The sequence below is a fragment of the Polychytrium aggregatum genome (assembly GCF_025602895.1).
Source record: "Polychytrium aggregatum strain JEL109 chromosome Unknown BJ171scaffold_11, whole genome shotgun sequence".
Taxonomy (NCBI): Eukaryota; Fungi; Chytridiomycota; class Chytridiomycetes; order Polychytriales; genus Polychytrium; species Polychytrium aggregatum.
The window spans coordinates 582,577-599,805 of NW_026516213.1; the positions used below are offsets into that span (position 1 = coordinate 582,577).

The window sequence follows — 17,229 nt, forward strand, 5'->3', positions numbered from 1 at the left end:
TCGCAGGGATGGGCTTGACGTCACGAGCAGTGGATTATGCGAGGATGTGTATTGTCAGGATCACTAAAGCTCTGTCGATGAGGAACGAAACGCCCATGTTTTGATACTGAAGTCTGAAATTATGGGGGTGGCACTCCGCCAACAATGGCACTGGTCAATGACCTTGAATCGGTACGGTGAGACTGTGGTTGGTGACATCTGTCGTCGATTGCAAGTTTGCCGTGGGTCGTGAATGCGCGAGGGCTGATCGCCATGATCGACAGATTTGCGTGCAGTGGTCCCATTCCGGGCTGCATTGATGCCAAGATTTCTTGATGATGATGCAAAATGTGACATGAATGGTGAACAATGAATGATGAACGATGGTGCTCTTGGCTACAGGGGGGAAACCATGTGCATTCGGGATTCGAAAAATAGCCAACAGAGGCTCAGCCAGGATCTCCCACTTCACCCACGTATCGGAGTGGGTGTTTATGCGCTCTTGTTTTGTCGTAGCGGATGTCGGGGAGGCCAGTCGCCTTGCTTTTGCTGCCCGTGATTGCGGCTGAGGCTATCAATGAGGACGGGTACGTGCTTCAAAGTAGGATATGAGCTTGTAGGCCGACACGATGACAATGCCAGCGACGATACCGATCCGGGCATCAAACACAGCCACAGAGACAAACGTCATCGTCCAGACAACGGCATCGCGGTACGCATAGGCAAAGGTAAGGGCACGATGGACCGTCATTCGAAAGTGCGTGGGGCGCAGCGAGGCAACGCCTTCCTCGATTTCGTCGCTGTTGCGGCTGCCATCGCTGCTTACGCGGTTGGATAGATCGAAATTGCCGTGGAGATTGGTTGGGCTGCGCTTGGATGCGACGAGGATGTCCATCTCGGAGGGGGACTGTCGCATGACCGCCATGCTCTGGGAGTCTGCCAGTGTCCAGTCTTGCGAGAGCGACTTGGACTTTTTCCAACCCTTGTACCAGAGGGTCTTGACATGGGCAATCGTAAGCACGACCTTCCACAGGGCCACGATGGTCACGGACGAGAGCACGGCCATGGGCAGGGCCTCGAACCAGGCCGTCAAGAAGTTCACGACGACCATGACGATCGACACGCACACAAGGCCAGCCACCAGGGATTGTGCCTCGGTGCGGTTGGCCACGACGGCGCTTCGCGAGAGCGAGCCGCTGGGGAGATAGCACGAGGCAAATGCGGCCAGCAAAGCGACGAGCCCAAGGGCAAAGAGTTCCTGGTTTGGTTGCACCGCGTCCTCGCCGTCGGTCAGCAGCAGAGAGGTTTCGGACTGGCGTGGAGTCTGGCGATCGCCTGGAACGTGCACAGTGCCGTAGCGTGCTGGGACAGCCAGACTGGCTCTCGTGATGGCTTTGTGGACGTTGGCGATGGTCGGTGTTGGGTCGGATGGAAGCTGCGTCGCGGCGATCATGGGTGATGAGGATGGAGCCGGCGAGCGCGATGAGGGGGAGACTGGAATCGGATCGACAATCAGAGGCTTGGTGGCTCGATGGCGGCCGAATGTCGTCGATATGGAAAAGGTTGTGACGAAGGCAACCAGAGACAGAGCCACCAGGTCAACGGAGCAGCCGCCCAGGATTGCCATGCACTCTGCAAACGATAGGCTGTCCCAGGGAACCCTTGGTGCTGGAAAGCCCGCGGGAATCGGGCCGACAACGTCGATGCCATAGTCAGTGGACAGCTTCATGGCGATGCTGAGGACGATGAAGGCCAAGACGGTAACGAGAACATCTGGGATGGCGTTTTGGGCCACAGGTGAGGACGACGATGTTGCGTTGGCGCGAGGGTTCTTGGGCTGCTCCGGATCCGTGGGAACGCTTTGGTGGGTGCGTTGAGCCGGTCGCGAGGCGAGCCACTTGCGAAAAGCTGATTCGGACGTGCTGATACCGAGCATGAGAGCCACCGAGGCAGCAAAGACGAGCGAAGTCGCCGGATCAAAGGTCTGGCTGTTGATAATGATCTGCCACCAGGTCATGGGCAGGCTGAAGATGCCCGATTGCTTTGGGAACACGAGGCCAAAAGCCTGGCGGAGCTGCGACGTGATGATGATCAGCGAGGTCGCAGCCGAAAAGCCGGCGAGCATAGGGAGGGACACCATGTGCTTGGAAAGGAACTTGCCCGCCTGCACAAAGGATAGGAGCACGAGTCCCACGCCGATGGCAAAGGCCTGGAACAGAATCACCGACACCAGCACAGGCGAATCGGACAAGGCCGGCGGCTGGGCGAGTTCGGCGGAGGCCACGGTCGAGTTGCGCATCGCCTGCACAATCTCATAGCCCTTGACTCCGACATCTCCAACCATCAGCGAGACGACAGCAAACGGGCCTGGATGAGGGGAAACGGAGCGACCGGGCATTAGCCAAGAGTTGCCACCGTTGCTGTGCAGTGACGCATGGGGCTTCCGGGCTTTCGGGAAGCCGGAGGTGCTTGCCGTTCGCGAGAACGGGACAGCGGTGTGCCGGACGCACTTACCGATGCTCATGAATATGGTCGTGCCGACAAAGAGGTAAATCAATGATGGGAATATCGATGCGTAGAGCCCATAGACGGGAGGCAGGTTGGCCATCACTGGAGAGAGCACCAAAATTAGCGCAGGTCGTTGCAGGAGAGGGGGGATTCAAGGACAAGTGCTCGTTGCCTGATCCATACCAGCGTAGGCCATGCCCTGGAGGTCATCGATGCAGTTGAAAGAGGAGGCGAGAGCGATTGAGAGACGAGTACAGTGCTGGGCCAGCAAGCTTTCGGAGGAGCCCCAGCCAACAGGAGCCAGACGGCCAGGAAGCCGCGCGGAGCTCACTCTGCCTACCTGAGGGACGATCAGCGCCGCGATGGTGATGCCAGCCATGATATCGCGGTAGAGATACTGGAGACGATACTGCGGCAGCCATTGGAGGATAGGGAACATGGACTCGATGCGGGAATAGATGGATGGGCTGGATGCTGGGCCAGGCGTTGGGGGAGCGAGCGGGCTTGGGGACGGCGGATCGACCGGGGTGATATCGGCGGTGGCGGCCGAGGACATGGTGGCTGGCTCGTCGGATGGCACCATGTCGGCAGGCATGCAGGCGTCGTGTGCAAGGCACCGGCTGAGCGGACGATGGCGGCAGGGGTGGGTTGTGGTCTTTGCCGGCGATGGCGAGCGACGGACGAGACGGGAGTGGGGGCACGCCTCAAAGAAGTCCGGGCATGCGCCAGGACGGCGGCCAGCGGGTGGGGAAGGCTGCGTGACGGCGATTGGTGAGTGACGTGCGGCGGACGGAGGGCGGCGTCGGTGTCGGTCCTCCGGCAGCGAGATCCATGAAGAGGTGCGCGACCAAGACCGTTGCGAGCGGCGGAGCGAACATGAGCGACCGGGACGGAGGATTGATTCGATCAAGCCAGAGGATGGATCAGGTCGACGGCGAAAGTGCGATGGAATGCGACGGCGACGGATTTTGATCTGCGAAAGGAACGACGAGGTGCATGGCGAGCAGCGAGACGCACAGCGAGAAGAGAAGCGAGAAGGGCTGGTGGCTGACTCACCGCGCCGCACTTCGCCATTGTCCCATTGGATGGCGTCACCGCCGCTGTGGCGCGGCGGTGGGACAAGCGGATATCGCGTGCCCACAGGGCCAGGGCGAACTGTCATTTCTCTATACCTGCATCTCACCCATCCAAGACGCGGCTCTTTGACATCGACATGGTCTGCGGGAATGAAGAAGAGGGCAAGCAGGCCAGCCAGCCAGTCAGTCAACCAGCCGTGTCAGCCAGCCAGTCAGCACAAAGCTCCAACATTGCGCTCGACGGAGCACATGGGTCATCTTCGGCATGCTTGGCACATTCGGCATGCTTGGCACATTCGGCATGCTTGGCTTCGGAATGCACCACCCATTGTCGGCGGAAGCAGGCCCGCGTTCCGAGTCCAGCGACGGCGACCACGGCTGCCATGATGGCTCGCCAACAACAGTCCCTTCGATTCGGTCATTGTGATGGCCACCGGATTGGCAGTCGTGCCCCACACGGGAACGCTGGCTCTCTCCAGAATCCCCGGCTCGCGACGGCAGTGCGACAGCCCGTCTGGGTCTGTTTCTGGAACATCCACGCCGCGCTGAATCGGGCGGGCATCTTGGGCAAGGCAGTGGGCGTCGGATGTGCGCGGCGCCCCGGCCCCACCTCGACCTTGCCCTCCACCGTCGTCACAACCAGGCGCCGTGGCATCGTCTCGATATCGCACGCTGCCAACCACATTCTAGTCGTCGTACTTCTCTGGCTCGAGTACACTTTACTGCAGTCATCCTCAATTCAAGCATCTGATTTCGCCAGACATGGGTGTCCAGGTCGGTCGCTGTCTTCCTCACTGTCTGCCCGACATATGATACCCGCTGGATGGCCTTGCTCACGATGTTGTCGATGCTTACTTGCACTCTCCGGCCCACCACATCTCGGCTGCGAACAGCCCGAATCGCCTCTCCGGCCCCAGGACAAGCTTCCGCCGCTGGTCGGCCCTGACTGGAGAGGTCAGCGCATCCTCGGTCGGCTTCACGACCGGTTTCAGCAGAACAGCACTGATCTCCGACATCGTATTCCGTCTGCACATCATCGCTTTCAGCTGGCACGGCTGCTCAACCAGCCAAATCCGCAGCAGAAACCTCACCCATCCGGTCAACCACAGCACCTTCCGCAGCTACAGTCGCATCAACAGCAGCATCGCGCAGACAACCTCTTGGCTGACCACAGCCGGGCCTTGCCGAAACCCAAGGACCCACCATTCAACCCGGCCGGGCCCGCGCAACAGATTCACGAAGCCACGGTCAAACCATGCTCGATCCCAAGCATCAAGTCCCTCGACAAGCCTCCAAACAAGAGGTGGTCCCCGCATCTGTTCGACGGCCCTGCTAATTTCCCACTTCGCGAACGTGCCGGCGACATCATCAAAGACCACTCCAGGATCCTGAAGCCGCTCACGTCCACGCTCACCCACAGAAGAAACTACGACCATCTGTCTGAATCGGCCGCGACTTACTTTGAGCAGCGCCAGCTACCAGCCATCACTGTCGAGGTCATAAGCGCGATTCGCCAGCGCTCGGAGCGAAAGAGCATCTTTGGTCACTATTCCACCAAGAGCATGGGTCCTATCCGCCAGGACATTGTTGCCACCCAAAAGTGTACGCTCGAATCGACCAAATCCACGACCTTGAACTCGGATCTACTCACACCTCTGTCGGTCAGCCGGGCCGATGTGCCAGCCCCACGTTCGATTCTCACGCCGGCCGAGCTGATGATGACCAACTTTGACACAGGCTCGGTCATCCTCCATAATCCCAAGCGCGCGCGAGCTCGCTGGAAGTCTGCCATTCGGATCATCATCACCTTTATCCGGATCCGAAGCGTCTTTGCGCCTTTGGGCCACTACGAAGCGCATGGCATACCTGCCCGCAAGACTCAGATGAGTCTGCTTGGGACCTTGCGGGCCTTCCAGACTCCGGCCGACAAGGCACTGACAGAGAGGGTCCAACAAACGTTGATATCGCCCTGCTACATGCGCGACCCGCAAAAGCTCAAATCGCTCGAGCGTCTGCTGATCAACCGGATGCCGGCTTTCGCGAGCTACAACAGCGAGCAGCGAACCCGTTTCATCGAGGTCATGGGCTACGAGATGCACCCGATGGGCTCCGTCATCATCAAACAAGACCACATTGGGTCGGCGTTTTACTTTCTCCTGAGCGGGCAGTGCGAAGTTTGGAAGTATGGCCTCGACGATCGCAGAGTGCACATGCGCATGCTGAACGCCGGCTGCACTTTTGGCGAGCTGGCCTGCGACGACAGATCCTCCCGACTCCGGACAGCCACGATACAATGCACCATGGACTCGGAGTTTCTGCGGGTGTACAAAGGTAGGCCATGTCGGCGCTGACGCAAACTCTGGTGAGTGTCGGCTGAAATGGTCCGCATATCCCTTGGTAGACGACTACATCCGCATCACGCTCGGGCACGACACCGAAGAGGAGCTCCAAGTGCGGGTCGATGTTCTCTCCAGCATCCCGCTCTTTCAGCTCAACGACCCGGACCAATACATCCTCAAGAGCCTGGCACAAAAGTCGCAAAAGAAGACATACGACCACGGCCAGACGGTGTTGATCGAGGACGAGCCGAACGGAAACATCTTTGTCGTTGTGTCTGGGCGGGTGCGAATCTCGAAGCGGGTCAAGTTCCTTGTGAAGATGGTCCACGGCAAGCGAGTCATGAAGCGATACCCACTCGACCAGGCCAGCGGCGAGGTCCCGGAGCCCGGCCAAGTCGTGGAGGAAACGCTGATTATTCGCGAGCTGGATGCCGGCGCGATATTCCCCGAGTTTATCTTTCCCGGCAAGGTTCACGAGACACCGATGATCAACGGCGTGGATCCCGTCGAGGTGGAGCGCACCATAACGAAGCAGGACCTCTATGGCGTCACCCCGGCCTACACCACCGTCACGGCCATGACGCAGCTCGAGCTCGTGTCGATCAACAAGCTCGAGTTCTGCCGGGTGGTCAACCCGCAGATGATGGCGCAGATAATTACCGAAACCACGGGGTGCTATCTGTCGTATGCGGAGCTGCAGGAAACGTGGCTGCAGATGGTCGAGTGGAAAAGGTTCAAGACAGAGATGATGAGGGAGAAGATCGAGGAGCTCGACCGCAAAAAGACGGACTGGGAATCGACGCTGGACAGCTGGCGGGCGGAGAGCCAGCCGGCTCGCTGTCGAATGTGATGGCGAGGATGGCATGCAGCCGTGCCTGCCAACACGAAGTGACCGAGTCTGTGTACCAAAGGCAGCTTGGCCCCGAGTGAGTTGGGCTGGGTTGAGTCGGATGCACGAGACTCGCCGAGACAATTGCGCCATGAGACTCGCCGGGAGTTCCATCATGACACTCGCTGGTCTTGCTCGATCGTTCGGGTATGCAAGGCACACGGCGCCGACCGTGGGAACGGCGGTGATGGGACACAAGCCAATCGGATCTGGAGGTCTCGAGGGACAAGCCGATCGGATCTCGCCCGTCTGTGGCAGCAGCGTCTGTGTCGGAGCGAGGCAAGGCGCGCTGAGTCAGCACCCGAGCGTCGCACAGCGGCAGGGCGGCAACGAGAGCGCAGCGAGGAGCGAGGCGGCGGCGAGAGCCCCGCAGGGCGCGCACCCGGCGCGCCGAGAGAGCGCCCGGCGAGAGAGAATAGGCGAAACCGGGAAGGGTGGGCTCGCGCACCATGCGCACACACACACGGCCCTGGCTCCGTCGCGCTTGCTGGGCGGCTGGTGCCCTTGTCGGCCTCGCAGCTCAAAAGCCGCCTCGGCCGCGGCAGGCCCCCCGACACACACCGCCATCTCGAAGCTTATGAAGCCATCGCAGCTGCTGCTCTCCACTGTGCTGACCAGATCGCTCATCGCAAACATGTCCTTCGTCAACGTCCCTGCCGGCTCGCACTTCCCCATCCAGAACATCCCCTTTGGCGTCATCTCGACTGCCTCGGATGTAAGTGCATCATCGTTGACTTGCATGCGAGCCCAAGCGGCCTTGTATGCGAGCCAACTGTCCATGCAGTGCCATCGCCATGCCGTCTGGACCATGTGTAGATGTCTGTCTGCAGATCCGGTGGGCAAGCTAGCATGGCTCGTCATGGCCGATCGCTGATCATGACACTCTCTCCCGCGTCCAGGCTACTCCCCGTCCTGCCACCGTCATCGGTGATCATGCTGTCGATCTCCGCGCCGTTGCCGAGGCCGGTCTGTTCAATGGCCCTCTCCTCAAGGCCGTTGCCAAGGATGTCTTCTCCAAGGTGAGTGCAATTACGGCTCCATCCGGACGGGCAGCGTCGCTACCCATGATCCGGGCGATACTCGGCTGTTTCTGTGTGGGCAGCGATCGATGCGATGCTCCGTGTCTGCAATCGTGGCCTGACCAATACCTGTGTCTTCTTGCTCATCGCATCCAGCCCTCGCTGAATGCCTTCATGGCCCTGGGCCGCCCCGCCTGGAGAGAAGCCCGCCACACCCTGCAGGCTCTGCTTGCTGCCTCGGGCCCTGTCGTCGACCTCCGCGAATCGCAGGAGCTGCAGGCCAAGATCCTGGTCCCTCTTGCCCATGTCACCAACCACCTGCCCGCCGAGATCGGAGACTACACCGACTTTTACGCCTCCAAGGAGCATGCCACCAACGTCGGCATCATGTTCCGCGGCAAGGACAACGCTCTCATGCCCAACTGGTGAGCACAATTCCATCCAGTGCCCTCGGGCAATATGGATCCGGGCAGCGAGTGGCTCGATCATCTTAATCCCCGCATTCTCGGGTCACAAGGAATGCCGGGATTCCTTTGCCCGCTCGGCTGCGTTCCCGTGGAGCACCAGCTGCGGTCGCCTGACTCATCTGTTGTTCCTGCCGTCCTCAGGGTCCACATTCCCGTTGGCTACCATGGTCGCTCGTCCTCCGTCGTCGTTTCCGGAACTCCGCTGCACCGCCCTTGCGGTCAGATCCTGAACCCGGCCACCAAGCTCCCCGAGTTTGGCGCCTCCAAGAAGCTCGACATTGAGCTGGAGATGGTGGGTACAGCATCTCTTTCCCGACCGTTGTCTGCCCGTCTATCGTGCCGTGCGTGCCGTGCATGCCCTCATGCTTCACCGTGTCGATTGTCATTTGACTGCTCCTGACAGTCGTTTTCTTGGGTATCTCCAGGCCTTCTTTGTCGGCACCGGCAACAAGCTCGGCGACCGCATCAGCGTCAAGGATGCCGAGGAGCATATTTTTGGTGTTGTCGTCATGAACGACTGGAGTGGTAAGTCGCCCACTGCTATTTGGCGACCGAGGCCTTCGGTGCACATGGCGCATGTGTCTGTCGCAGTCGGTCCGTGGATGTATGCAGTTTCTCCTACCCACACTGTTCTGACCCGTTTTCGTCGATCTGGTGGGTTTCTGTGCCTGATACAGCCCGTGATATCCAGTCCTATGAGTACGTTCCCCTTGGCCCCTTCCTTGGCAAGAACTTTGGCACCACCATCTCTCCCTGGATCGTCACCCTCGACGCTCTCGAGCCCTTCCGCGTTGCCCAGCCCCATCAGGACCCCGCTCCTGTCGCCTATCTCCAGGACCCCACCCAGGACAAGAACACCTACGACATCAAGCTCGAAGTTGACTGGAAGCGTAAGTAGCGCAGTCCTGCAGCTGCGTTTGTTCCCATCACCGGATTTGGTGACTGCGTTGCTGCTCTCGATCAGGGTTGCATCCGGTTCCCTGGTGTACAATCCGTCCATGCAGCAATAGCAGTGCCTTCGTGCTGACATATCCGCTGCTTTTCTCACCCCTCCTCCAGCCCGCAACCATACCGAGGCTCACACCATTGTCAAGTCTAACCTAAAGTACATGTACTGGTCGTTCAAGCAGCAGCTCGCCCACCACACCATCAACGGCTGCAACGCCCGCACTGGCGATCTTTGCGGCACCGGCACCATCTCCGGCAAGGACCAGAGCGAGTTTGGCTCCTTCCTCGAGCTGACCTGGAACGGCGCCAACCCCGTCAACGTCAAGGGCGAGACCCGCACCTTCCTGGAAGACGGCGATGAGATCATCCTGCGAGGCTACTGCGAGGGCCTTGTTGATGGCCAGAACGTCCGTATCGGCTTTGGCGAGGCTGCTGGTGCCATCCTCCCTGCCAAGCCCTTCAGCGGTTAATTTTGGAAGAATGAAGAATGGAAACAAAAACAAAACAAATGCAGCAAAAAAAGGAAGTGTATGCGGGATACCCACACCCCGATTTCTCCATGTTTACTATTGATGGAATACAGTCACCCATCACGCCTCTCTCTTGTTTTCCGGTGAGCGTGGGAATGAGAACTTTGTCCGCTTCTTGGATGGCCTTTGCAACCTCTCACAAAATGAAGCGCGGGGGGGGGGACCATATCGCGCGTACATGATACACCATCACGCCCTGAGTGCGATCAGCGTCCTCAAGCAACAGCGAGTCATCCGGCACGAGAAGGACACGGATATTGCGTGCTGGACATGCTTTTGGGCCGTGGGTATCGGTTGAGGCGCATGGCTGGGATGTATTGGGGAGGTCGCAAATGCCGCCACAAGCCAACGTCAGAGGAAGGACGCACCCATTTGCTCTGCATCGAACAGGCGCATTCGTGGGCGGCTCGCAGTCCAGCAAATGGTGCTCCTTTGGCGAGGCTCGATGCCTCTGTGGATGACGAGCCACACCCTGCCAGCATCCAGGCGGAGCTTTCCCCCGGCAAATGCCAACCAGGCACTGCCCGAGTGGTTTGGATAGCTAGCTTGAATCCAATCCTTAGAAGCCGCCCTTGCGAGGCCTGATACCTGGACTGGCCTGGCTGTGAAGGCAGGATGCCGAGCCGTAACCGCTCACAAATTGATCGACACACGGCTCTTGAACTTTTTGGAAGCCCGCTCGGCAGGGTTGACAATGAGCTGGTTACCGTAGAGAGAGAACACATGGTCCTTGATTTTCGTGGTGAAGATGCTGTTTGCTTTGGGCACGGCTGCAACAGCGATCGCCCCCATCCGCAGATACTAGTTAGCGTGACACGGCCTCGCATGCGACGGTGGCGAGTTGGCGCTGCGACATTTGGACGACTATTGCAGACGCCAGCAACGCTAAATCTTGGGAATATGGCTGCATCTCCCACTCGTGCGTACCCTTGTACTCGTCTTTGCTGGTGATGAGATAGAACATGTTCTCGGTCTCTTTGATGCAGATTCCCGAGAGGCCAACGTACGAAGGGCACTTTGACTTGACGACTGCGAGATCGTTGAACAGCAGCAATACACATGAATAAGCCGAGCCGAAGAGCGACTGAGTTTGACTCTGGCGGATCCAAGAGTAGTGGCACGATGTCGTCGCTTGCGCGGAGCCACCATGAACCAGCTCCCGACCCACCGTGAACCAGCTCCCGACCCACGAGCCGGACAGCCATCGATAACAATATCGCCGACGAAGAGATCCTCGGCTTCGGCTGATCCCGAGGCACCTACCCGTCAGCACCGAGCCGTGATAGTCTGCCTTGGCTAATTTGGCTTGAACGGCGGGATCGCTTCCCCAGCGCTGCGTCTTTGGCTTCCCCGGGGCCTTTCCGGCGGCTTGGTGTTCCGACAGCAGCTCGTCCATATATCCGGTCCACAGCTTGGCCAGCCCCACAAAGTCGGCAAACTTGAGTGCCTTCTTGTCCTCGGCCGAGAGGTCAAAGATCCCGAGCTCGCGGCGCTTCTGGGCCGACATGCCGTGCTTGCTCCTGTGCTTGCGTTTCGCAAGACCTGCCGGCCCGCCTGCGGATCCGGAAGACGTCTGGGCAAGCTCTGCCAGAGCCGATTTCTTGGGTGGGTTGTCAAAGAGCAGAGCTTTGCCTGCCACCTTGGCGCCGTAAACCTGATTGCTGTTGGCTGATGTGGTCGAGAGCACCGAGTCGACAAAGGCTTTGGTGGTCGGTGGGTCGATCGGGATCTTGTATTCGTCATTCTTGAGCAACGAAAGAGGCAGCTGCGAGTAGAGCATGGATTCTGCCGCAACAGCGATCAAAGCTCGCCGGATAAGTCGATTGCCGGTGCCGACGAGAGGCTCGCGACTGAATCGCTCTCGAAGCTTGACGAGGAGCCGTGCCGTCTGCTTTTGGTCGCTGACCCTCCACCATGCGATACTCGCCGACCCTCGCTCGTATCTTTACGGGTATATACCACACTCTTCCTGCTTAAACGATTGCGTGGCGAAGGGACGCATACCTTGGCCGCTCGTGCTGCTGCCATTGTCGGTCTTGGGCTGCTTGCTGCTTGGCGGCGGAGAGAGCGTTTCGGGTGAAGATCGCTTGGACATGGTCGAGGTGCGAGCTTGCCGGGCCACGAGTTGTGTTCGGCTCTGTCTCTGAGGCCCTTTGCGTATCGCCCAGCTGGATTCTGCTGCAGGGCCGCAAGCAAAGATGGTCGAGAGTGCAGTTCGAGACCGATCCGAGATTGATGTGCGATCGATCAAAGCCAGGACCGATGGCATGTGACGAGCCAATGTGTGGCTGGCTGGCTCTGGAGCATCAAGCCAGCCACAGAGAAGCCAATTCGTCGCTCGAACTGCATGTCCAGAACGGAGCAGAATTGCCCAGCATTTGGACAGCGATCAAACGACTTGCAGTCTCGTAGCATCGCACACCGGCCATGAACTTCACCTGTGGTTGCCGAGGTGGTCCGTTTCGATTGTACATGTCTGCGGGCTGTCCGAAGCAATGCGGACACTGCAAAGATGGGACAGAGTCACTTTCTCTGAATAGTGTATTGAAGCGAGTGCTTGCATATTTACGTCGAATTGACAAAAGCCAGTGGAACGGGCAAGATCCATGGACAGTCAACCAAGATGCACTTGACAGCCATGATTGGCGACAACAACGGCGAAGCAACGACTTCATCGACGAACACTGCTCGGCCCGCTTCTTCAACCATGATATATGGGTGTCCTGCTGCTGGAGGACAATAAATAGAATAGCTTGACATGCAATCACTGACACGAGCGGAGCACTCGGGGGAGTTGCTCAACATGCCGCCGCCGTGGGTGGGTACATATCGACGGAATCAAATGAGGCGGAGACAGCCGCCGTGATCAGTAAAAGCCCGGATTCGGCGTGCTCGACCGCAGGTGGCGTCGCTCCTGGTCGAGCGACAGCTTTTTCAAGATCGGCTCTGAGCACCCTCGCTTGGCCCGCAAGTAGGCTTCCTGAATGTCGCGGTCGCAGTACGATTTGCCGTTGAAGGAGTAGTACCCTCCCGAGAGAGGAATGTGGCATGTGTCGCAAGTGAAGCAGTGGGTATGATACAGCTTTGAGAGTTTTGGGATTTCGACGCATGTGTCTGAAAGAGAGAGATTGGATGCGTCAGCACAGATCCAAAGGAATGCCACTTGGCCAACCGGACCTCTGCGTGAATGATGCACTTTGTGCACAGCATGGAATAGCCCGCTGACGCACTCGGTGCTGGCTCGCTTGACTTGGACTGACGCATGGCCGACACCAGCTGGCACAGCCCCAGGCCCACAGGAATCGAGACATAGCGCAGCCTCTCGGCGCCGAGCCACCAACCTTCAATGGGCTTCTCGCATTTGCTGCAAATGCAACCGATGGCTCGATAGTAGCATGATTTGCAGTGTGGCTCCGAGTTCCAGACAAAATACTTCTGTCCCCGGAACGGGAGCTGGCAGGCGTTGCACACAAAGCACCGCAGATGAAACTTGGATCCCATCGCATATGCGATTTCGCCGTAGATGATCTCGGTACACTTTTTGCATCTGTCGGCGGTGATTCGATCATAGTCAGATGCGCAGTAGACCTTGCCCTGGAGTTCGTAATGCTCGTCCGGAACAGGGATCTGGCAGACCTCGCACTGGAGGTGCTCGCGATGCCAGAGCTTGCCAAGGGCATGTGCGGGGTTGTCGGCGATGTTCAGCTTGCTGGATACAGGGCAGGCAGACGAGGCATGGTTCGGAGAGGCGTCTGTTCAGTATCGAGTCTCGTTGCGGCAAGGGGGCGACCCCACAGTCATGGTGCTGGCCACGGTTAATGACCTGCATGCACCCACCAGGAATAGCACGAGTTGGGCTGCACTTGATGATAGTGAGTCTCGCAATACACTTCGTTGTTGAAGGGGATCCATGGATTGTTGTTGTCGAACAGGAGCTTGCAGGTGTGGCATCTGAAGCATTGGGAGTGGAAGCACTTGCCCACCATAATGTGGCATTTGTTGGCCACATTGATCTCGAATGCACTGGACCAGTCATAGATGGGCTCTTGGCAGCCTGCGCATGTCCGGATGAAAATCGAAGAGCGATCCGAAATGGACTGCCGTGCTGGGCCATGCAGCGGGTCGCGCAGGCCAAGGGGCTCTCGTCTGATAGTGTCGAAGGGTTGGGTCGGCGTGGTGCTCGCTGTGGACTCGGAGCACCCCACCGATGAGGGAGGCCGCCGGAGTGAGTCCGAGGGCGAGCCAAGCGGCAGATCCGAGGATCGGCTTCCGTCGAGCATGGCGCACGACGAGCTCATGGATATGGACGACAGCAGGCTGTGCCTATCGGACTCGGCATTCTTGGAGGTCAGGGCGCTGGACGAAGCACGAGCGGGCGGGGAACGGACGGCAGAGGAGACGGTGAGAAGGTCGAAGGCACATATTGACACGATGGCCAAATACGATGGGGCAGCAGCAAGCGCACAGGGCACATCCGGGAGACAATCGAGTCCGGGAAGCAGCCAAGCACCATCGAGCCAGGCAGAGGAACGGCAAGTACTCATTGGGATCGTCGCAAGACTGCAGGCTTGTTGACGGTGACATCCGAACGACGATAGGTGCCGGATGTATTTTCCTGGATGTGTGTGGGCGGATGGGAGTGGGATCAAGCCGGCGCCTCCCGAGCATCGTCGAGGCTGGTTCCAGGAGGGCATTCCCAGCTTTCCTTTTTTTTTCGTCGTTTGCTCAGGTTGACGCATCCTTGCAAATCACTCGAGCAAGAGCTGGGAGACAAGGGAGACGGCCTCGGAGGCGGTGCGAGAATACGACGGTGCAGCAAGGGCGGACATGACCGCATGAGGCGGAAGCTGATGTCGGCGTTATGAACGACGGCGACGACACAGCGACGGTGGCCTGGCCTGCAGCCGGACGGCATCGAGCGGCAACGGCGAGTCCGCGAGGACCGCCGCCGCTGCTGCTGTGCTGCTGCTGTGATGCTGCTGTGATGCTGCTGTGATGCTGCTGCGATGCTGCTGTGATGCGCCCTGCACCGCAGCGGGAAGTCGGAGCATCGAGTCGGCGATGCGGAAGAGGAGCCCGCCTGGATGTTTGGATCCTGGCTGTGGGGCGGCTGCGGATCCTGGCAGCGGAAAGATGCAAAGCTCTCCAAACTCCTCGATGTGTCCGCTGGGAGACATTCGCCGGTGCACTCGGGCATGGATCGGTCGGGGAACGGCCCCGGTTATGCTCGCACGGGCCTTCGATCAAGACCCTCTCCAACCGCACATCATGGTCCTGGTGTGCAGCTGGGCCTTGATCCCCATCGACCCCTGCCTCGTTCCAGCCAGCCGACCACGCACCGCCATTTCCCACGACTCCTCGCTCCCCCACCCCCAGGCAGAACGCAAATCTGGATCTGCTCGCGAGCACAAGCACCCAGCGGGTTGCCCCAATCTCCCCGCGCCCGCGCTGGCATTGGTCCGAGATCACACGCGCCGAGATCCCGGCGGGCCTGCGGATTGGGTCCCGTGTGGCTTGGCCCGTCTCCTGGCTGCGCATCCCCGGCCATATATACCCGGTCCGGCCCCTGTCCCAGCCTGGCCCCACGCGTCTGCGATCTGCCCATCTCCCCTCGAGCCACCTCTGCCCCCCCCCGTTTCTCTCGCCCTCTTCGCCATGTCCTCTCCCAAGATCACCGTCCTCCTCAACTGGGCCGCCACCCCGTACCACGCCCCTCTCTACCTCGCCCAAAAGCTCGGCTACTTCCAGGACGAGGGCATCCGTGTGGCCCTGCTCGAGCCCGCCGACCCCTCGGACGTTACTGAGCTCATTGGCTCTGGCAAGGTTGACCTGGGTTGCAAGGTAAGAGTCTGTTGCCAGTTCCGCGCTGGCTGGTTTGGGATCGCTCTGCTTACCCCACACTCGTCGCTCGTCACGCCTCACCTTATCGCTCTTCAAAACACCGCAGGCCATGATCCACACAATTGCTGCCAAGGCCCGTGGCTACAATGTCACCTCAATCGGCACCCTTCTCGACGAGCCGCTGACCGGTGTGGTGTACCTCAAGGGCTCCAGCGGCATCACCACGGACTTCCAGTCTCTCAAGGGCAAGAACATCGGGTGAGTCGCACTCTGCCTGTCCTCCCTCTCGCACGCCGGCACACGGCAATCTACACAAAGCACTCTATCTGATTCGTCATGTCTCGGTTTGCGTGATCGACCCCATAGCTACGTCGGCGAGTTTGGCAAAGTCATCATCGATGAGGTGAGATTGCTGTTGTAGCAAGGCTGATGCATTCAATGTGCGCCGCCCTGACCTTTACAATGCCTCGATCCAGCTCTGTGCCCACTTCGGAATGACCCCGGCCGACTACAACGCTGTGCGTGTCGGAATGAACGTTACCGACTCGATCAAGCGTGGCGTGATCCATGCCGGTGTTGGCTTGGAGAACGTCCAGTGCGTTGAGCTCGAGCACTGGTCCGAGGCAGAGGGCCGTGCTCGCGACGACGTTGGTCTGCTCCGTATTGATGAGCTTGCTCAGCTGTAAGTCCACCCGAGTCGCTTCTCCCACTGGCCCCCCAACTCTCACCGCTTTAAGCATGCGGACACTCGCTGCAACATGCCTTCAGCTCCTGACATGTATCGTGTCCGCCAGGGGATGCTGCTGCTTCTGCTCGGTGCTCTACATCGGAAACGACACCTTTATCCAGCAGAACCCCGAGAAGGTTCGTGCCTTCATGAAGGCCATCAAGCGCGCCACCGACTACATCCTGACCGACCCTACCAAGGCCTACAACATTTACTGCGAAATGAAGCCCCATCTTGCATCGCCTGTCAACCGCGATATCTTCACCAGATCTCTGGTTTACTTCAGGTTTGTCAACGTGCCGATTGCCGCCGCGGCTCCGACTCTGGATACGGTGGGAGCGGCTCATACTCACTCTGTTTCCATCGCCACATCCCATTCCCATCAAACAGCAAGGACCTCAAGAACGTCCAGCGTGACTGGAACAAGGTTACCAACTACGCCAAGCGCCTCAAGATTGTCTCGGAGGACTTTGTCCAGAACCAGACCAACGAATACCTTGAGTGGTTTGTACTTGATGGGAGCATCGAAGCAATACTCTCGGGACACTGCGGCTAGCCACAGCTGCGGTGCTGGTGCAGCCTGCTCCCTGTGGCGCTGCGTGAAATTGCGTTTGCTGGCTAATCCTCCCTTATTTGCGTATATTGATAGTGAGAACTAGGCATCGCAGTGGATAACTTCAACCGGGACCCGACAAGGAACCTGTGCTCACAATGCATCTAGGGGTGCTTCAACATGGACTTGCCATGCTTTATGAAAATAAAACCATGGCTGTTCACGCTTGTGGCTGAGATCATACCCTCAGAACCTGACCGAGATAATGCTCGCGAAGGGAAGATGCTGGGCCACAAGACTTACCGAGCCCGAAGTCAATCAACAATCCGTCGTCATATGAAGTGTGAGTTGCA

General features: G+C 58.9%; 6 protein-coding genes across 6 annotated transcripts; 3 read left to right on the forward strand and 3 right to left on the reverse strand.

The window, feature by feature from the left end:
- Window positions 1-553: 553 nt before the first annotated feature.
- Window positions 554-3,043, reverse strand: BJ171DRAFT_579921 (sulfate transporter N-terminal domain with GLY motif-domain-containing protein; the record flags this gene model as incomplete). Its single annotated transcript, XM_053113996.1, has 4 exons — window positions 554-2,346; window positions 2,494-2,589; window positions 2,671-2,686; window positions 2,828-3,043. The coding sequence occupies 4 exons, from the start codon at window positions 3,041-3,043 to the stop codon at window positions 554-556; spliced, it is 2,121 nt and encodes a 706-aa protein (XP_052968505.1).
- Window positions 3,044-4,325: 1,282 nt separating this feature from the next.
- Window positions 4,326-6,752, forward strand: BJ171DRAFT_611451 (uncharacterized protein; the record flags this gene model as incomplete). The annotated part of the gene is made up of 4 exons (XM_053115278.1): window positions 4,326-4,337; window positions 4,457-4,498; window positions 4,610-5,894; window positions 5,965-6,752. The coding sequence occupies 4 exons, from the start codon at window positions 4,326-4,328 to the stop codon at window positions 6,750-6,752; spliced, it is 2,127 nt and encodes a 708-aa protein (XP_052968506.1).
- Window positions 6,753-7,425: 673 nt separating this feature from the next.
- BJ171DRAFT_422190 (uncharacterized protein) lies at window positions 7,426-9,695 on the forward strand (the record flags this gene model as incomplete). Its single annotated transcript, XM_053107535.1, has 7 exons — window positions 7,426-7,506; window positions 7,691-7,810; window positions 7,967-8,235; window positions 8,419-8,569; window positions 8,703-8,802; window positions 8,955-9,167; window positions 9,337-9,695. 7 exons carry the CDS (start codon window positions 7,426-7,428, stop codon window positions 9,693-9,695), a joined length of 1,293 nt encoding a protein of 430 aa, XP_052968507.1.
- A 693-nt stretch (window positions 9,696-10,388) lies between these two features.
- BJ171DRAFT_422154 (RNase P/MRP, p29 subunit) lies at window positions 10,389-11,535 on the reverse strand (the record flags this gene model as incomplete). Its single annotated transcript, XM_053107533.1, has 3 exons — window positions 10,389-10,525; window positions 10,683-10,784; window positions 11,019-11,535. The coding sequence occupies 3 exons, from the start codon at window positions 11,533-11,535 to the stop codon at window positions 10,389-10,391; spliced, it is 756 nt and encodes a 251-aa protein (XP_052968508.1).
- A 1,086-nt stretch (window positions 11,536-12,621) lies between these two features.
- BJ171DRAFT_422116 (uncharacterized protein) lies at window positions 12,622-14,035 on the reverse strand (the record flags this gene model as incomplete). The annotated part of the gene is made up of 3 exons (XM_053107528.1): window positions 12,622-12,869; window positions 13,097-13,464; window positions 13,593-14,035. 3 exons carry the CDS (start codon window positions 14,033-14,035, stop codon window positions 12,622-12,624), a joined length of 1,059 nt encoding a protein of 352 aa, XP_052968509.1.
- Window positions 14,036-15,410: 1,375 nt separating this feature from the next.
- BJ171DRAFT_422114 (NMT1/THI5 like-domain-containing protein) lies at window positions 15,411-16,879 on the forward strand (the record flags this gene model as incomplete). The annotated part of the gene is made up of 6 exons (XM_053107527.1): window positions 15,411-15,596; window positions 15,703-15,854; window positions 15,963-15,999; window positions 16,073-16,278; window positions 16,391-16,609; window positions 16,714-16,879. The coding sequence occupies 6 exons, from the start codon at window positions 15,411-15,413 to the stop codon at window positions 16,877-16,879; spliced, it is 966 nt and encodes a 321-aa protein (XP_052968510.1).
- Window positions 16,880-17,229: the final 350 nt, after the last annotated feature.